At 41.9% G+C, this 16287-nt stretch overlaps 1 protein-coding gene across 1 annotated transcript in view; it reads right to left on the bottom strand.

Annotated features, from left to right (window-relative positions):
* LOC104372582 (ceramide synthase 4) overlaps positions 1–4711 on the bottom strand; it is a 31676-nt gene extending 26965 nt beyond the window's left edge. Inside the window, 1 exon segment of the mRNA XM_086627758.1 lies at positions 4539–4711. Coding sequence (XP_086483884.1) covers positions 4539–4711 — 173 coding nt within the window.
* Between the last annotated feature and the right edge of the window lie 11576 nt (positions 4712–16287).

The following is a 16287-nucleotide window of genomic DNA, read 5'->3' as shown; positions in this document are numbered from 1 at the left end:
TTCATCATCAGTGAGCTTCTCTGACTTCACAGCTTACACAGGAAAGTTTACACTAAGGCATTTTATTCAGTAATCACCAGAGAACAACTGTCCTGTGACAGATATTATCTTTTCTAAGGGTGTGACAAGAAGCTTTTATTTAATGAAGTTTAGTTTCAACCTGAAGTTGAAACTAAATGGACTAATCATGAAGGGGCACAAACTGATTCTCCACCACCTTGCAAAAGTGAGCTACATGCCTTCTGCAGAGGCTTTCAGAGCTAGCGTAATTTAACTTGTGTGTGTGTGTTGGGTTTTTTTCCTCCTACAAATGTTTTTCTATTTCTAAGGGTGCCACTTCGCAAATATCTTCTAGTACTAAGAAATGCAGAACCAGTGACAGCAGCAACCAGAACTTCTGCTGAACTGCACAATCTCTTTCGGTCTCATGTCTTCCTTTGGCAGATGGCTATCCCTGTGCTCCTGGAATAGTTTCTACCTTCTCTTGCTTACAGGAGAATGCTTCATATCGAAGTTAAACTGACTGTTCTATTTGACACACAATCTCAAGTCACTGCAGTGCTGCTGTCCAAACCGAGTCAGTTCACAGTTTTCATTTAAATACAATGTGTCCCATATCTTTGCACAAAAACCATGCCTGTAGGACCGAACAGGACGCTGTTTTCAGATCCTTCCTGATTATTGATCAACAACAAAAGTCTCTGTGCAAAAAGAATTTCAGAAAGATACATTTCAAAACAAAATATTTGAAAAGGGTGTCTTCTTCTATCTTTCTTCTGGTTCCGTGTTCAAGTATCTGTTGCCTGCAGATTAACAGTGTCCCTTTCTTTTAACGTACAACACATGGCTCACGTACTGTCACAAACCTCCTAAGAGGGGACCTAATCTTTCAGACTAAAATCCTCTCTAGTGCAATTTGGGAATTATTTGGATTGAAATTCACTGACATTGGCTTTCATCTACTCAACATCCAAAAATCACTGGTAAAGTCCCAGATCAGATGGCTAAATTGAATGTAAATTCTATTTTCAACTTTCTGCTTAGCTATCCCCAAAGCACTTCAGTTTCCACATTTTCCTAACCACACAGGCAAGAGACACTGTGCAATAGAAGCTGTGACTCCGTCATAATCATCACACTTCAAGAATTTGATTTTTTGTGGAAAAGGGTCTCAAACATTATAGAACTAGAAGCGAAGCCGACATCTCTGCTTGCAGGCACATGTTAAGAGAAAAGTTCAGTTAAGGTACACAGGTGCCTAAAACCAGGCTCCAAGTTACGGGTGCAGGACACATCTACTTGCAAGCACAACTGGCAAACATCACAGGAAGGGGACAGGTTCGCCACTTCTAGGTCCTCTCTTTTGTCAGGACATCATTACCTGCCCAGCACCTGCTTCAATATTGCGGCAAAGACTGGGAGCACAGCAGCAGTAACAAGCTTTCTGCTCTCCAGCACTGAATGCCCCGTTTTGCCACCTCCCCAGAGCAAACTGGCTCACAGAAGAGTTGCTCCTCTGAAAGGTGAGCTGTTTCTTCTCCCCCAGGGCTTCACCCACAACCTCCTTAGCTCTCCCAGGCCCCACCCAGCTACTGCATGTCCTCTTCCCACAGCCACCACCTAACCCACAGAATAACTGGTTGTCAAAAGGATGTGGCTGTCCCAGTTTTTCCCAGTTCAGCCAGCAGGTACCAAAGAGAGGAAAATCCATGCTTAAGGAAGCGGGGTCTTTCCCAGGTTTAATCTCCAAACCAAGAAGATGGAACTATCCAAGTACGGTGGCTGATGCAGTTTCTGAATGAGAGGCTGTAGAAAATCCTCTGGGCTTTTCCTGCCTCTTGGTATTTTCCTGGGGTTCTGACATAGATAAATGACATGAACACGTTACAGCATTTCTGAAATCCCAGAGCAGGCATCCCCAGGAACACAGAGTGTATCTAAAGAAAAAAACACTTTCCATCTGATGCACACTTACAAGTAACAAGCAAGCGTAGAATAAACTGCCAGAGGCCAAGCTAAAGCCACCAAAAGCAAACTTTTATACTAGTTACATACACTAATTTTAACCCACAGACCAGATGTACAAAGTTATAAAGTCAAGGCCATCTACATGGAGAATGAGAAATAACACACACATCCTTTTGGTCTGCAATTCTCAAACTTGGTGCAAATTATTTCAAACAGGGCTAGCATCACTGAACACACAAGGTAACGGAGCCACGGAGGACCTGATTCATACCTCCCATTCACTAGGGGAAAGCTTTCTTCTCCAGGATGAACTGAGTGTGAAAGAGTGATGTTTGAGACTGAGAAAACATCATGCTGAAATATATGACTGCAGAGAATTAGGACAAATAAGAATACAGTTCAGAACACTGGCTTGGAATTGGCACAGGTAAGACAGTGGTATGATTATAGGTTTCTTGGACCTGTAAAATAGGCTTGTGATATTATCTTTTTTAAGGGTGTGACAAGAAGCTTTTATTTAATGAAGTTTGTGAATCAAATCACCTTTAAAATTAATGAGTAGGATCAGGCCTGTGGAAACTCTCCCAGCTGAGGCAGCGTTTGGATGGGAAAGAAAAAAATCTTTTTACTTGGCCATCAGCATCTTTAAGTAGACCGAAAAGATACTTAGACTGAGTAGGAGCGGTGTGGCAGAAAGGGAATAAAGGGACAGAGTCACTGAAGCGCAGAATTGATGCTGAAAGGGACCTCTGGAGATCACCCAGCCCAAAGCTGCTGCTCAAGCAGGGTCAGCTACAGCAGGCTGCAGAGGGCTGTGTCCAGTTGGCTTTAGAGTACCTCCACAGATGTAGACTCCATTTCCCCTCTAGGGAACCTGTTCCAATGTTTGACCACTGTAAAAAATGCTTTTTCTTATGTTCAGATGGAGTATCACGTTTCCGTTTGTGCCCACTGCCTCTTGTCCTGTCACTGGGCACCACAGGGAAGAGTTTGGCTCCTCCTTCTTCCTGTTCATGTTTTGTACTGAAAAGCCTAGAACTGGACGGTCCCAGTCAACACAGGACACGCGGGCTAATCTCCAGCTTCACACTGCAAATGTATCCGAGTCACCGACTGGCAGTGCCTCCCCGAAGGAGCACTGTATCCAGCCACATCTTGCAGATCAGCAAGGAGGAAATGTGAGTTGCTTGTGTTTTAATGGTCACCTACAGCACCTTGGTTCCCACATCACTGGAGGTAACCAGGACACCTACGTCCCCAGGAAAGTGCAGGATAAACTCCACGGAATTTATGGAATGCACACTAAATGTATTGTTTAAAAGAAGAGATTTGGATTCCAATTTTGTGTCATCATAAAATGGTTATTTAAAGAATCATTCGTGCATTTGTTTTTACATAAAAATACTAGATATAATTTTTTAAAAATTAAAAACATTCTCAGAGCAGAGCTCTGAATCATTTCAACTTCTACAAACTTTTCCAACCATCCTTGTATCACGATCTGGAGAAGAAGCATCTTTCTAGCCTACAGAAGTCTACTTCCATTTTCTTGTGCAGCCACTTTTAAAAAAAAATTACAAAAACATTTTAATTGTCTTTTTTCCCTTCTATATAAGCTTAAAACCACTGTAGATTTGACTGAACTACTTCAGAAGATCACCTCTTCGAACAGCAACTAGGAATAGGGATTTTTCAATCCAATGAAGAGCACTCTAAAGAGTATTCGAAATCATGAAAGAGGGCCTACTCCGCAGCCTTGACAATGGCTGACACTATGGTAAACCTCAGTCATCCACCAGCAAATAACGTTGTGCTGCAGACCACACTAACTATTGACTAAACTGCATAAAGCAACAGAACCAGCTCAGGACCTTTACAAAACAGAGTCAGTGAACCCTGCAGAATTTCTGGTTATGCCTTTGCCATAACCCCCAACTTTCTGTGCTTAAGAGTAATATGGGAAGCACTCAACTGGCTCCGGTCAGAAACAAGCAGCTACAAATGTCTCTACACGACATTTCCACAGAAATGACACTCCTGATCCCAGAGCAGCGGCCAGTGAAGCGCACATGTTCCAGTGGCTACGAGGTGCTGATTCCGAGGTCAGATGACCAATCTAATGCATCTCATTCGGGCTTGTCTGTCAGGTGGACACCCCAACTCCCATTAGCCAAGATAAAAGAGACTTAACTGTACTTGGGTAGTCTAAACACGACTCACTGCACTCGACGCACAAACAGCAAGTAACGCGCAACAGAACACAACAGCATGTTTGCCTTCTAAAACACAAGCGTGAACCTCATCTAGGGCCCACCTGTTGAAAGCATAGTAAGTCACATTGCTTATACTCACACCTTAAGGGTAGGGTTCGTGTTCTATATTCTTCACTTCTTTAGCCAGTACACAGGGCTGGAAAGAAAGAGCTGAAAAACATACCTCAGCAGACTTTCTGACCTGGAGCTCCTCTGGACCCCTTCAGTCATACATTGGCACAGAGAATGAAGCCACTTTTTGGACCCAAACTGCCAGTATTATTCCCCCCCAAACCCCAACAGTACTAAATAACTTACCTTTCAAAGGCACATCGAAGGACAACCAAGATTAAAGCAAAAGGGATACTGAGCAGGAGATCACGAGGTTGAGGGTAATGAATGTCTTCAGACTCTTGCATGTCCTCCCAGGTGATTCCCGGGGGCAGCCAGAACTCATGCTGCCACAGCCACTCATTCAGAGAGCGTGCCATCCTGGAAGGAAGGGAGACCAGAAGAAACTGAGGACAGCCTCGCATGCAGCAGCAAACCTGTCGGCACAGGTCAGTGAAGCAGAGGAAGGATTACACCCTCACCGAGGTTGCATCTGCCCATGAAGGCAGAGGAGGTGTGGAACACATCAGTGCCCAAGGAACTGATAACTTGCTCACAGATTTTTATTGGGTGCTTGTCGACTGCCGACTCCTGGCACAGAACCAAAAAAGGGCTAAAGGGGAGATAAGTGCCTCCAAATTCAATAGAACATGAGTATAATTCTCAGCAAGATATACTGGCAAGTTTTAGCACTGCAGCTTCTCAGGCTCATAGGCTCCTTTCTACAGGACTGACAGCTTGGTATCACAAGGATTGGGCAAGTCTGCTCCAGGGCTGGCTGCCAGCTGTCCTTTTATATGTACATATCCTTATTTTTTAGTCTTCAATCTTTTATACTTATTTGTTTCTATTTACACACAGCAATTCTGCTGTGTGCATGTGTGTGTATGTGTGCATTATAATTAATAGTATTCCGAGACTTCCCCTTTAGAAAAACAAAAAAAAAAGAAAAAAAGATCTATCTTCTGCTTTAAATAATTAAGGAAAGTAGTTCCAGGTAAGATTTTTTTTTTGCTAAGTGGTAAGCTGAATTCTTAACTATGCCTGAAGGTGGGATTTACATACATGATCAGAGAATTTAGCAGCATAAAAGACAGTGGAATGGGTGTAATGAAGCATTCAACATGAAAATACTGATGCTAGATAATTCTACGTGACACAGAAATATAAGCTGCACTGCCCTCCAATACAGGCTGCTCATTCTAGCTGGTAACAACAAATATCCCAAATACAAGCTCTGAACAGGAGTCAGACTCTGTACAGACACAGAAGAAGTAAAGGGGAAGCATGGGAACAAGATACCCATTGAAATAATCTAAACAGCACATAGGAAATGCCATCTCATGAAACCGGAGCAGTAACTATACAATTTAAGTGTCTGACCTGAGTATCACAAAGCAACTCACCCAGCACAGGCCCAAACCCCGGCCTGCTTTCTGCAAGGAGAACTGCCTAACAGATCGAAAACGAATCATATGTTTGATTTTGAAGATAACTTTAATTTAGTAGTAGTTTCTTTGTTAGTTAAACTGAAGATTTGCCTTATTCCAGAATTTTGTGGAGTCTGAGGGATATCATCTTTATTGTGGCCTCTTTTCCTGATTTGGACTTTATTATTCATCTCAATGTGTAACTGATACAAAATGGATGCAAACTTTCCGACCATTTAAGATATGTAAAGCAGGAAAACATTTCCCCCTTTTCCCCAAAGAAAAACTGTCTTACTAAAAATGCATTATTCTCCTCCTCTCTGCATTCCCTGATTTCCACTTTTGATACCAAAACCCACAACATAAAAATCCTCCAAAAAATCAGGAGCCTGATACACTGCATAACTGCAACCAAAACAAGTGGCAGTAAGGCTAATATCCAACTTCACTAGCACCAGAACATCCAGGTCTTTCACCAGCTTTCGGTTTGACAATAATCACAGTATTTTCTTTCCGGTGCAGCTTCCGGGACTCTGGAAACTGCGGTTTTGCTCCCGCTTCCAGGCTGTTCTCCATTCCTTCTGCTAGCTCTCCCTCCAGTGCAATGTCTGGACAAAAGTCATTGGCACATAAAATGAAGATGAATAGAGTTTATAGACTCTTCAAATTCTGTTTTAAGAGCCTGACAATCAAGATGCAACAGTTTTTAAGTTGCCTGCCAAATCGAGTCTCTACAATCCTCTGGGGCCTAGAGTTTAACCCAACGTCTCCCATCAAGGCTGTTTTAAGGTGGGAACATTTGCTACCCACCATCTGTCCCCTCTTCCTCCGGCAGGGCTCTAGGATCCTTTAGCACGAGTTACCTTTCCGTCTTGCATTTGCTGATCCAGCAAAGGCACCTGAGGCCAGGACCACTGGAGAGCAGTGACAGGGCTCACGGTGCATTAAAAAGAGAGAAGCTAGCTGAAGCACACATACGTACATGCTAGAGAAAGCTCTTCAGACTGCTCAATAAACATGCTATTAACCAGCACAGCTCCATCTGGGTGACATAGACATAAGTCCATGGGACAGGCTGGCTACTGTGCTGAACCTCAGAGCCTCAGTGAATCATGTTTTCAGGATGTCCCCAAGTCTCCTGCAGACTGTGAACAGAGAGATCTGCACGTAACTCTCTACAGATATAGAGTAGAAAGCATCTATGTAGAAGCAAATTGTATGAGTATGGGCTTAGCCTACAATGAATTCAACACACTCTGAAGCATGGTGACAGTGTTCCATAACAGCTTGTACACTTCAGATAGGTACTGGATACCAGCTTAGAAAAGTCAGACAACCTAAGCAAGCAGTCTGAATTACAAAGAGCCTGACAAGGCATGAAAGACTCCAACCTCAAAAGTGTTGGTAAACTTCCTCAGCTGTTTTCAAAAATCTCAGCGCTAGTCAAGAAAAGCATCAGGACAACAGCAATACCTAGTAGAACTACAGAGAGAAATGACAATTCCTCCCCACCTCAGCTTGTCAGAAAACATTTCTTGGGTACCACAGGGTTATCCCACAGTGCAGAGACAGTCGGCATGCTGGGGGAAGCTGCCATAATAGCCAGCTCTGCAATTACACAACCAAGGATCCTCCCTCCAGAACTCTACATGCAGCAGCACAAAAAGATGCAACACTCGCGTGGTTGAGGACAGTAGCTGAACTCTGCCCAGGGCTCTCTGTGGGGAGTACATAAAATAAGTCACCCAATTTGCTTAGGGGGGATATTCTCAGATTCAAAGTGCTATGGAAGTAAACAGCTATTACTTAATCTATTCTCATGTGCAAACCATATATAGTCAGGATTGTCTTCCTGGAAGATTTCTTTATCTCTGCAGCTATCTTTACACATTGCAAAAATATAGAGAAGGGTACAGTACAAAGCAACACATTTATCTTCTGCAATTTACAAAGGTCAAGTTCTCGAGTCAAGGCAGCTGGAAAGCTGAAGACAATGGTGTGTCCAAAATGTCCTTTGAGCATCCACGGAAAAGCATAAGAGGGTCCACTTCTTTCTCAGAAGTTCTTTATACCTCACAGAGCACCCTGCATTATTAGTTGTAGCTTTGTAATAATACACAGGATGAAGCCCTCCAGCTCTGAATACGAGCATAACAGAAAGGAAAAAACCAACACTGCAAAACACTCTCCCATACTTAACAGTAAACAGATCAACAGTGGGATTTCACAAACAGTGAACAAAACAGTAAACACTGAAAGAACAGCATTAAGTTTGTCATGGAATATACAGGTAAAGATGAAATCAAGAACAGAGAAGGGCCATGGCAATAGAGAGAACAAGGCTTCAGAGTTTACTGCGCCTCTACTGCAACAAGATAGGCCCTGAAGATGTAATCCAACACAGCTCCTTTGAGTTGACACAACTAGAAGGCCTGGAAGCAACCGGTCTCTGTGCAGCCCAGTATCTCTGTCCACTGTATTTACTATGTTAAATCTTTCCTTTCCTGATGACTTTTTTTTTTTTTTTTTAACTGGGTGGTTTTATCTGAATCCTTAGAAGTTCAAAGATCTCTGCTGTCAGGCTGCACTGAGCTGCTCCAAGGAAAGCAGAACTGGCTGTGCTGAGCAGGAATGCACCTGCACTATCCACAGGCTGCTGCAGAGAGCACCACTGCAGGGTGCCCTGAACCCTGAGCCATAGATCAGGAACACTACTATACTTAAACCCCTCAGGGACATATTTGTATACAGTTTCACTTTCAAAGTAGAATGTCTGAGAAGCAGCACAGCATCAAGCTGGAAAGGTTACTCCTTGTCTCACAGGCAAAATGGCTAAGCAGGTTTACCCAGAAAACGTAACTGTTGCTCACATCTTCAAAGAGTTACTCTGCTGCTTCACTTACTATTTGCAAGTTGAACATTAATACATAGGTACATGAATACTCATGTAAATTTACATATGTGAATACAGGAGATAAGGGTGGCGGAGAGAGAAAAGACTTACAAGTCTTTGTAAAGAACTGGATAATTACCCTCTCGCTTGGAAGAAGACTAGATGCAGGTATCTGCCCTGCAGTGTACAAGCCACAGTGCTATGCCAGACAATATTGCATCAGCCACTGCTCACTACGTGTACTGTTAAGATAACTTAAAGATTCATAATAAAAGAAAAGATTACACTAGAGTTTTAAATTTGCCTTTAAAACAAGTAAAAGATCCTTTTTTTAAAAAAAAAAAAAAAGCTTACACTGGAGTTTTTAATTTGCTTTTTGACTTATCAATATTCCTTCCACCAACCCCTCTCCTCCTGCCTTAACCTTGGCGCAGCAGATCCTGGTCACGCTGATGTGATGGTAATTTTGGTCTTTGCTATAGGAATTCCGAACCCAATAGCACAGAACTTCCAACTTCTTTCCAAATTCCAACATACAACTCACTAAATTGTCTCCTCCTTTCTGCCTCAGGAAGCTGTTAATCTTAGGAATAGCTGAGACTTCACTGGCCCACTTTCAGCTTTTTGCTACAACAGGCAATGATAATCCCTTCGATAAGGGTACCAAGATACATTAGAGGTGTCCCGATGTTTTTGCATCAATTGCTCGTACTAGAAAGCTGTTCCTAAACCCTCTAATGGGTACAAAATAACCACAACAAAGAATTCCAATCCCATTTGTTTTTGCATTAACACTGGGGTTCACCACAAACAAGTTATTCTTACTATTGATATAACAATACTTTTCTCTCATCATTCCCTGTCTAGGCTAAACAAGTGCACTGCTTCTAGTCCTCTCTATATCATACATAGGGAATACAACTAGCTATAGTCAGAGAAAGGGAAAACTCTCCTTTGCACATTCCTCTGTTTCTGAGTAGATTCTGTTTCTGAACAGGATATCTGAGAGGAGTGTCTACCATTAGCATCTGCATTTTTTAATAAAAATTTCTGCTGTTAGGCCCCAAATAAACGACTCTGCACACTGTGCTATTGAAGGTCACCTCATTCCTTACTATGAAGGCCTTTCAGCTCTTGATTATACCAGAGATGGTCCATTGTCTGCAGGTGGATTATACAGGTTTGTGGGTGTACAACACCACAGGTACAACCCCGCTCGAAGTGGCTCTGAGCCAATTCACTTAGGTCCGCCAAGTCTTACTAGCTTCAGTGCGGCATCACGCTAACGACATCGCTGCCAGAACCAGCTCGGGTATTCCTGCACAAGACTTCCTGGTACAGTCGGTTTTCCCAGGACTTAATTAACCACCGCAGCACAGTAGTGTCACAGGAGAAACCATTAGTTAATGTGACAGCACATCACCATAAGGATGCAGTTACATTACTTCTTGATTCAAGTTGCTTTATTTTTTTCATGGGGCTATGGCTGAAACAATTAAAACCAAAAAAGCCTCTTAAATCTTGATATGCTGGAGACCAAAACAGAAAGGCTTGTCCTATCTTTCTGAGAAGCAGCTGGGATCAAGAAACAGAGTCCTCTGCATATTTATAAAGGTTCTCCGTTATTTCAGATTGGAAAATCCATTGTATTCTAATCCTGCTCTAGTCCATACTTCCTGAATTTAGGTTACCACTGCATATTATGCCTTTGAATCTTTAACTAATTTTGCTAAGAAATCAAGTATTCAAGAATTCCATGGGTAAATTCTCCCGATAGCTTTACTAGGCAGCTTCTTACCTATTTGATACTTTGCATAATCCTAATGTCTTCCACTTTAACTAAAACTACCTGTTACAGCTACATAAGTTACAAATTCAGACATGAAGTTTACTGCACCTCTTGTGCAGAAATAAATAATTCTAACAAAAAAGTTCAAAAATTAATGTGACATAGGCTATCTTTTGAACACCCATATTATATTTAATCTCTTAGTCTCTACATTTATTTTGTCCTTTTATTTTTTTAAAAAAACTTCACGCTAAAGATCATCATACTGAGATTATAGTTGCTGGGATAATTTCTTATTCATGTATTTCTTCTAACATTTGTCATACATGTTTTATAACATATATCAAGGACTTTCACTAAAGATTTGGCAAAATTTGTAGATAAAATCTTTGCACCAAAATTCTTAATTACATGTATCATTATTTTCAGCATGCTGAGATGGAGATTAGCTAGTTCCAGTGTCCTGCCTGAAGGGAATACATTAATCTTTTCAAATTTCACTTCAGCTTTGATATGTTCATTTCCATTTCCTCATCCCTGTTAGCTATCCCAGCGTCACACCTCCATTCTGATATTGCCTTATCCATAACATTTGCTTTGCCCGAGATCCCTCTTTCCCTATCCCTTTGCTGATTCTTCACCATTTTAAAGTTCTTCTTACCATCAAGAGAATGTAACCATGGATAGACAGCGTCCAAGGGACTCTGCTGAAATTGATCAACTACGATAAAATGCCTAACACCCTCTGATGGGAAAAAAAAAATAAAAAAAATCTTTCCTTATAGTGCCAGTCCATGAACCACCTATTGACCTTCACTCTCTTTGCATGCCTTCTCCTCACCCTGTCAAAGCAACTTTCCTACAAAAACCACCACCATTCACCACCATTTCTTTAAACCTTTTTCGGAGATTGTTATAAGCCTGCTTGTTCTGGCCACAACTGATGCAGAATGTCCAATTACATGGACAGATTCTGGTATGAATCTTGGCTACGAATTTCTTTTTACCTGCAGCTATTTCTGCTTTTCTTCTCCTCTGTTCCCTGGTTTCTCACCTTTTTCTCTTGTGATTCTGAATGTCCTTGTCTTTTCCCTAAAACTGCAACTTCTGGCAGAATCTCCTCTTTGTTTTTGCATGAAATAAGACTGTTTTTCAATTCTGACTAGTGGTAAAAGAAACAAAACCACAATCTCCTTTCTTTTGTAATGGTCGACACTATGTTCTCTGGGCTCACTCTCCTCATCCAGAGTTTTTTCTCCACATTCTCTTCTTTGGAAGCTGGCTGAAAATTTGAAATTATTTGTGTAGTCTTGTTTCTCCACCAATGACCAGTTATCTTCAACTTCCTTCAAAGTATTTAAATTGTTTTGCAATTTTTCAACTTTTTCAAGGAACTTTTCACTATTTGTTTACTTCGACTACTAGTCCAACAGAAGCTTGATTCTTTACTCCTAACTTTAAAAGCAGAAAGGCAAAATTCACCTCCACAATCTCTTGACTAAGAAAATCTCTCTTCAGCCCACTGAGAGAGTTGCTCTGCTGCAGTTCCCAGACTTTCCAGCTTTTCACTAACATTAACCCTATGTCACACTTTGGTGCAGGCTGGTCACGTGCTGCTCTGTTCAAAGGCAACAATTTTTATATATATTCTCTTTCTGGAGGAATACCTCTGTCCCAGAAGAAACAAAATGTCCAAATAAATATTAGAAGCTGCAAATAAAAGTCCAGCAAGCAGACAAACTTGCTTACCTAGGTCTCCAGTGAACATCTTCCTTACCCAGCATAAATTACTTACTAACTTCCACACCTTGTGCTCTGCTTGCCAGCTCCTTCGTTGCTAGGCTGCTCTGACCGCTGAGTGTTTGGCTCCTGAGCAGACTGCCACGTATAACCCACAGCACAGGTTTCAGGCTGATGTCACTCCTCCACGTCAGAATGCAAATCAGACAGCTCTCCTCACTGGATCATCCCTTACTGAAAGGCATGAGTACAACTCCCTGGTTTTGCTCAGTAAAAAACAAGTACTGGTTTAACCAGTTAAAAACAAGGCCAGAAAAGGCACTGAGTACCTTTGCTGCCAATGTACTTATAGAAGGCCTTCTGGTTGCCCTTCACACTCCTCACTCCAGCTGAGCTTTGGCTTTCCTATCTCCATTCTTGCACGCTGAGGCAACACTTCTATATCCTTCTTGGCCATCTGTCCCCGCTTTCACCTCTGATACTTCTATTCTGTGTTTGAGCTCAATCAACAGTTCCATGTTCATCCCTGCTGGCCTCCTACGATTTTTGTTTGCCTGCTTGCATGTTCGGATGGACTACACTTGTGCTTGGAGGAGGCTGTCCTGGAAGATCAAGCAGCTGTCTTGGGCACTTTTGCTTGCCAGGAGAGTCTCCCGTAAGATCCTGCCAAGCTGATTCCTGAACAAGTCAAAACCTACCATCCTGAAATTCAAGAAAAACCCAAGAACTTACATGTATGTTTTGAAATACCATGGCTGTTTCTGCCACATTCCTCCTCCAGGAACCTGGAGACGCTTCTCTACTAAGGCTGAAGAAATCTGAGTTGAACTGCAGCACCCATTGTCCAACTACTCTCAAAAATAAAGTGCTGTACTAAGTTGCCAGTGTAAAAAGCAGCAGAGACAAAAGCTGAAGACCTTTGCAGACTGTCTGGCACTTACCCCATGGCTGCATTATTAAATGCAGTAACATTTCTTTATTACTTCCAGGTCAGGGTGAGGTAACATAAACCTCCCTGTTCTGACGCCTGGGAACAATCAGTATTCTGCTACTGAACACCAGCTCTACAAACAAAAAAATCTTCAACAAAAAAATCTCTGGAGACCACATGCCGATTGTTTTGGTAAGGCAGAAGAACACCATGTTCTACTATCACTGTGTAAAAAACTACACACCATACTACATTTTCGTAAGAACATCATACACAACTAATGTCCACGTAAGGCAACTGAGGCATCCAAAGCACCAGCTGGAACACCTCCACAAAATACATAAAGGTATGTATTCCCAGAGCTACGTGTGTTTCTTGAGAGAGTAGAAATGTAAAATGCAAGAAGGAGGCACCTATAAAATCCAAACGAGCTACTCAGCAATTTCTCTGGATTTTTCCTTCATTCTTTCTTCTAACGCCTGCTGTTTCCTCCAGTCTCGCTGTAGAAATAGCAGTCACTGGCTAACATCACTTGATAGAACCCAGGAAGAAAACCAAGTTATTTGCCTCAGGTCTCAGTGAGCTAAGAATTCAGGCCGGAAGATCACATAAAGAAATCAAGAGGGAGTTTACTTCCACCTGAACGGCTCAACTCTCCTTTCTCTGAATTCATCAGTACCAAACAAAGCAAGAGTCAGGCAGTCTTGGTGAGACCTTCTCCTTCAAATCAAGTTTAAGAGACAGTAAAAACTGTCAAAAAGCCCTCTAAGCAGAAATGCTATTTATCCCCGAAGATTGTACCAATAAGCAGTTTGTACACTAACAGAAGCATTTTCACAGATTTTGGAAAGTGAAAATGACAAAAAGGAATCACACACTGTGAGAATACACATGGCTTAAAACTGTAAGCATCCAGCAATAACTTTGCGAGATCCTCAAAACTCTTCCAAAGGCAAGTTTTGACCTTATAACCCAGGTCCTATTCATGGAGGTTCAGATGCTGGTGAAAGAGAAAATATTTGCCCAGACCTTTCCATACATAACCCGGACATCTTTTCTACTGCCATCTGAATTTTTTCAACTGATTATCACTATCCCTGTTACTCATCAATCACATAGCAGGCCTCAAAAAGTTTAACTCTAACTTAAAAACTGGGAAAAATAAAAAGCAAGTAGTACATTCAAGTTTCCAAGCCATACTCAAGTCACATTACAATATCGCACAGCTCTCGATAAAGCCTCTTTCATACAAGCTCATGAGACAGTACAACGCTTGTCCATTGCACTTCCAGATTCTTCAGCCCTTTCAAAGTATAAATATTCCTCCACAGTCATACGGTCCTGGTCAGTCTAATGGCCCTCTCCTAATCCGTCCTCTAAGAATCACCCTTGGCAAGCCTTTCTGTTCCCTTCCTGGAGAGCTCTTTCTCTGCCACCTCTGGCCACGTGCTTAATTCTACAGTTTGTAGCAGCCCTCAAAAGCTCTTTGTCCCTAGTTTCATCTAGAGTTTCTACTTCCCTGCAGTCCAAGGCTTCACCATTGCTCCTTATCGGTACAGTCAACCCCTACAGCGAGTCCAGCAGTGGGTTATCCTTCTCTCTCCCACAAACGGGCCATTTCCCCAAAGACAGCAGCAATTGTGAACATTCAGCTAAGTGAAGCACTGAACTGTTAATCTTAGGTCAAAATGAGAGAACCAGATGTGATAAATAAGGAAGACAAAGGGACAGACGTATATGACTTCTCTGCCATAGATCTAGGAAAGATCAAAGTGGAATTGGATCATCTTGAATGCCAATGCCTATTAGAAAAGTGCTTATTTTAGTTGGGATGAATTTGTTTGCACGAAGTTGAGGGAGGCATCTTATACTACAAACTAGTACATCTACAAGATGCAGAGCATGACTTTCCACACAATCCTTGTTCTCCCTCATTCACGAAACATACAGGCTTTAATTACTTTGTATGAGCTGGTTTTGAATTTCAGTGTCAACAGTCCCATCAGTTTCCCAGGTACTTGTTCCCACTTGTTCCCCAGGCTGTTCCAAAGCTTAGAGAAAAAAAAAAAAGAAATTTAATTAGTCTAAATTTAAGATGTTTTTAAATGATACTCTTACACTTCTAAAACTAGTAAGTGTTTTCATTATGTTTAATTTCAAAATACAAAACTTAAAACCTTATCTGAGAATAACATCTACATTCTCAACATTACTGCAAAAGCAAAATACATTAAAAACGCTGAGAAAGAAACAGCAACCAATAGAAAGATTTCCCTTTCTCCAAGATGAAACGAATTGTGACTCACTTTTCACAATCATTACTGCTTAATGAGTAAAGCAGTCTATCATATGATGATGGTTATTTAAAAAAAATTTGAATATGAATTATTCCTGATTAGCACAGACAACTTTAAAGCCCTGTAACATGGATAGCTTATAAAGCAGAATGTAAAACTCAAGTTCTTTCAACAGGCACTGTCCTTCTCTGTTCTTTGCTGGAATACCATCCAACATCAAGCGAACCTGTCTCCAACTGAGCTTTGCCTATTATGTAAACAAACCATTATGGGACAGCATGTTTTTTGTCACGATACTGAAGGCTGCAACCACACCGTGTTATTTACCCAACAATTTTGGCGTTACAGGACGGTTTCTGAATTTCATGTACAACGGGACCTTTTAATGAGCGATCCTGCCACATGCAGATGGAGCATTTGTTTCAGCTTGCTTAGCCTCAGTGATGTTCTTGGTCTTCTCCTTATTAACATGTCGCACCTTGTACTGCAGATTCTGCCTCCTGCTCTGCTAACGAGGAGGCGTGAGCGGGCTGTGACAGATAACAAACACCCCATTTATTCCACACTGGGCCAGTCTCTCTACAATACATACATTAACTTATCTTCATTGCAGCCAGCTGTTCTGCCCTGCCTGAGCTGAGACAATCACGCCTGCGCCAGCTGCGGAGGGGGAACGTGCCGGCCCCGCACGTGGTCCGAGTGACAGCCACAGCCAGTTGGATCCCCCCGCGCAGAATCTGGCTCTCGCAGCACAGCCCTGACTCATGCTGGCTGAGCTCAGGGTTTATTTTTAAAATGCAGATACTAAGGGTCACTTTCTCCTTGCTTCAATTCACCACAAATAACTCTACAAGAAAAATCACATAGTAATTATTA

This window comes from Tauraco erythrolophus, chromosome 28, assembly GCF_009769465.1.
Source record: "Tauraco erythrolophus isolate bTauEry1 chromosome 28, bTauEry1.pri, whole genome shotgun sequence".
NCBI lineage: Eukaryota > Metazoa > Chordata > Aves > Musophagiformes > Musophagidae > Tauraco > Tauraco erythrolophus.
This window is presented reverse-complemented; position numbering and strand designations above follow the sequence as displayed.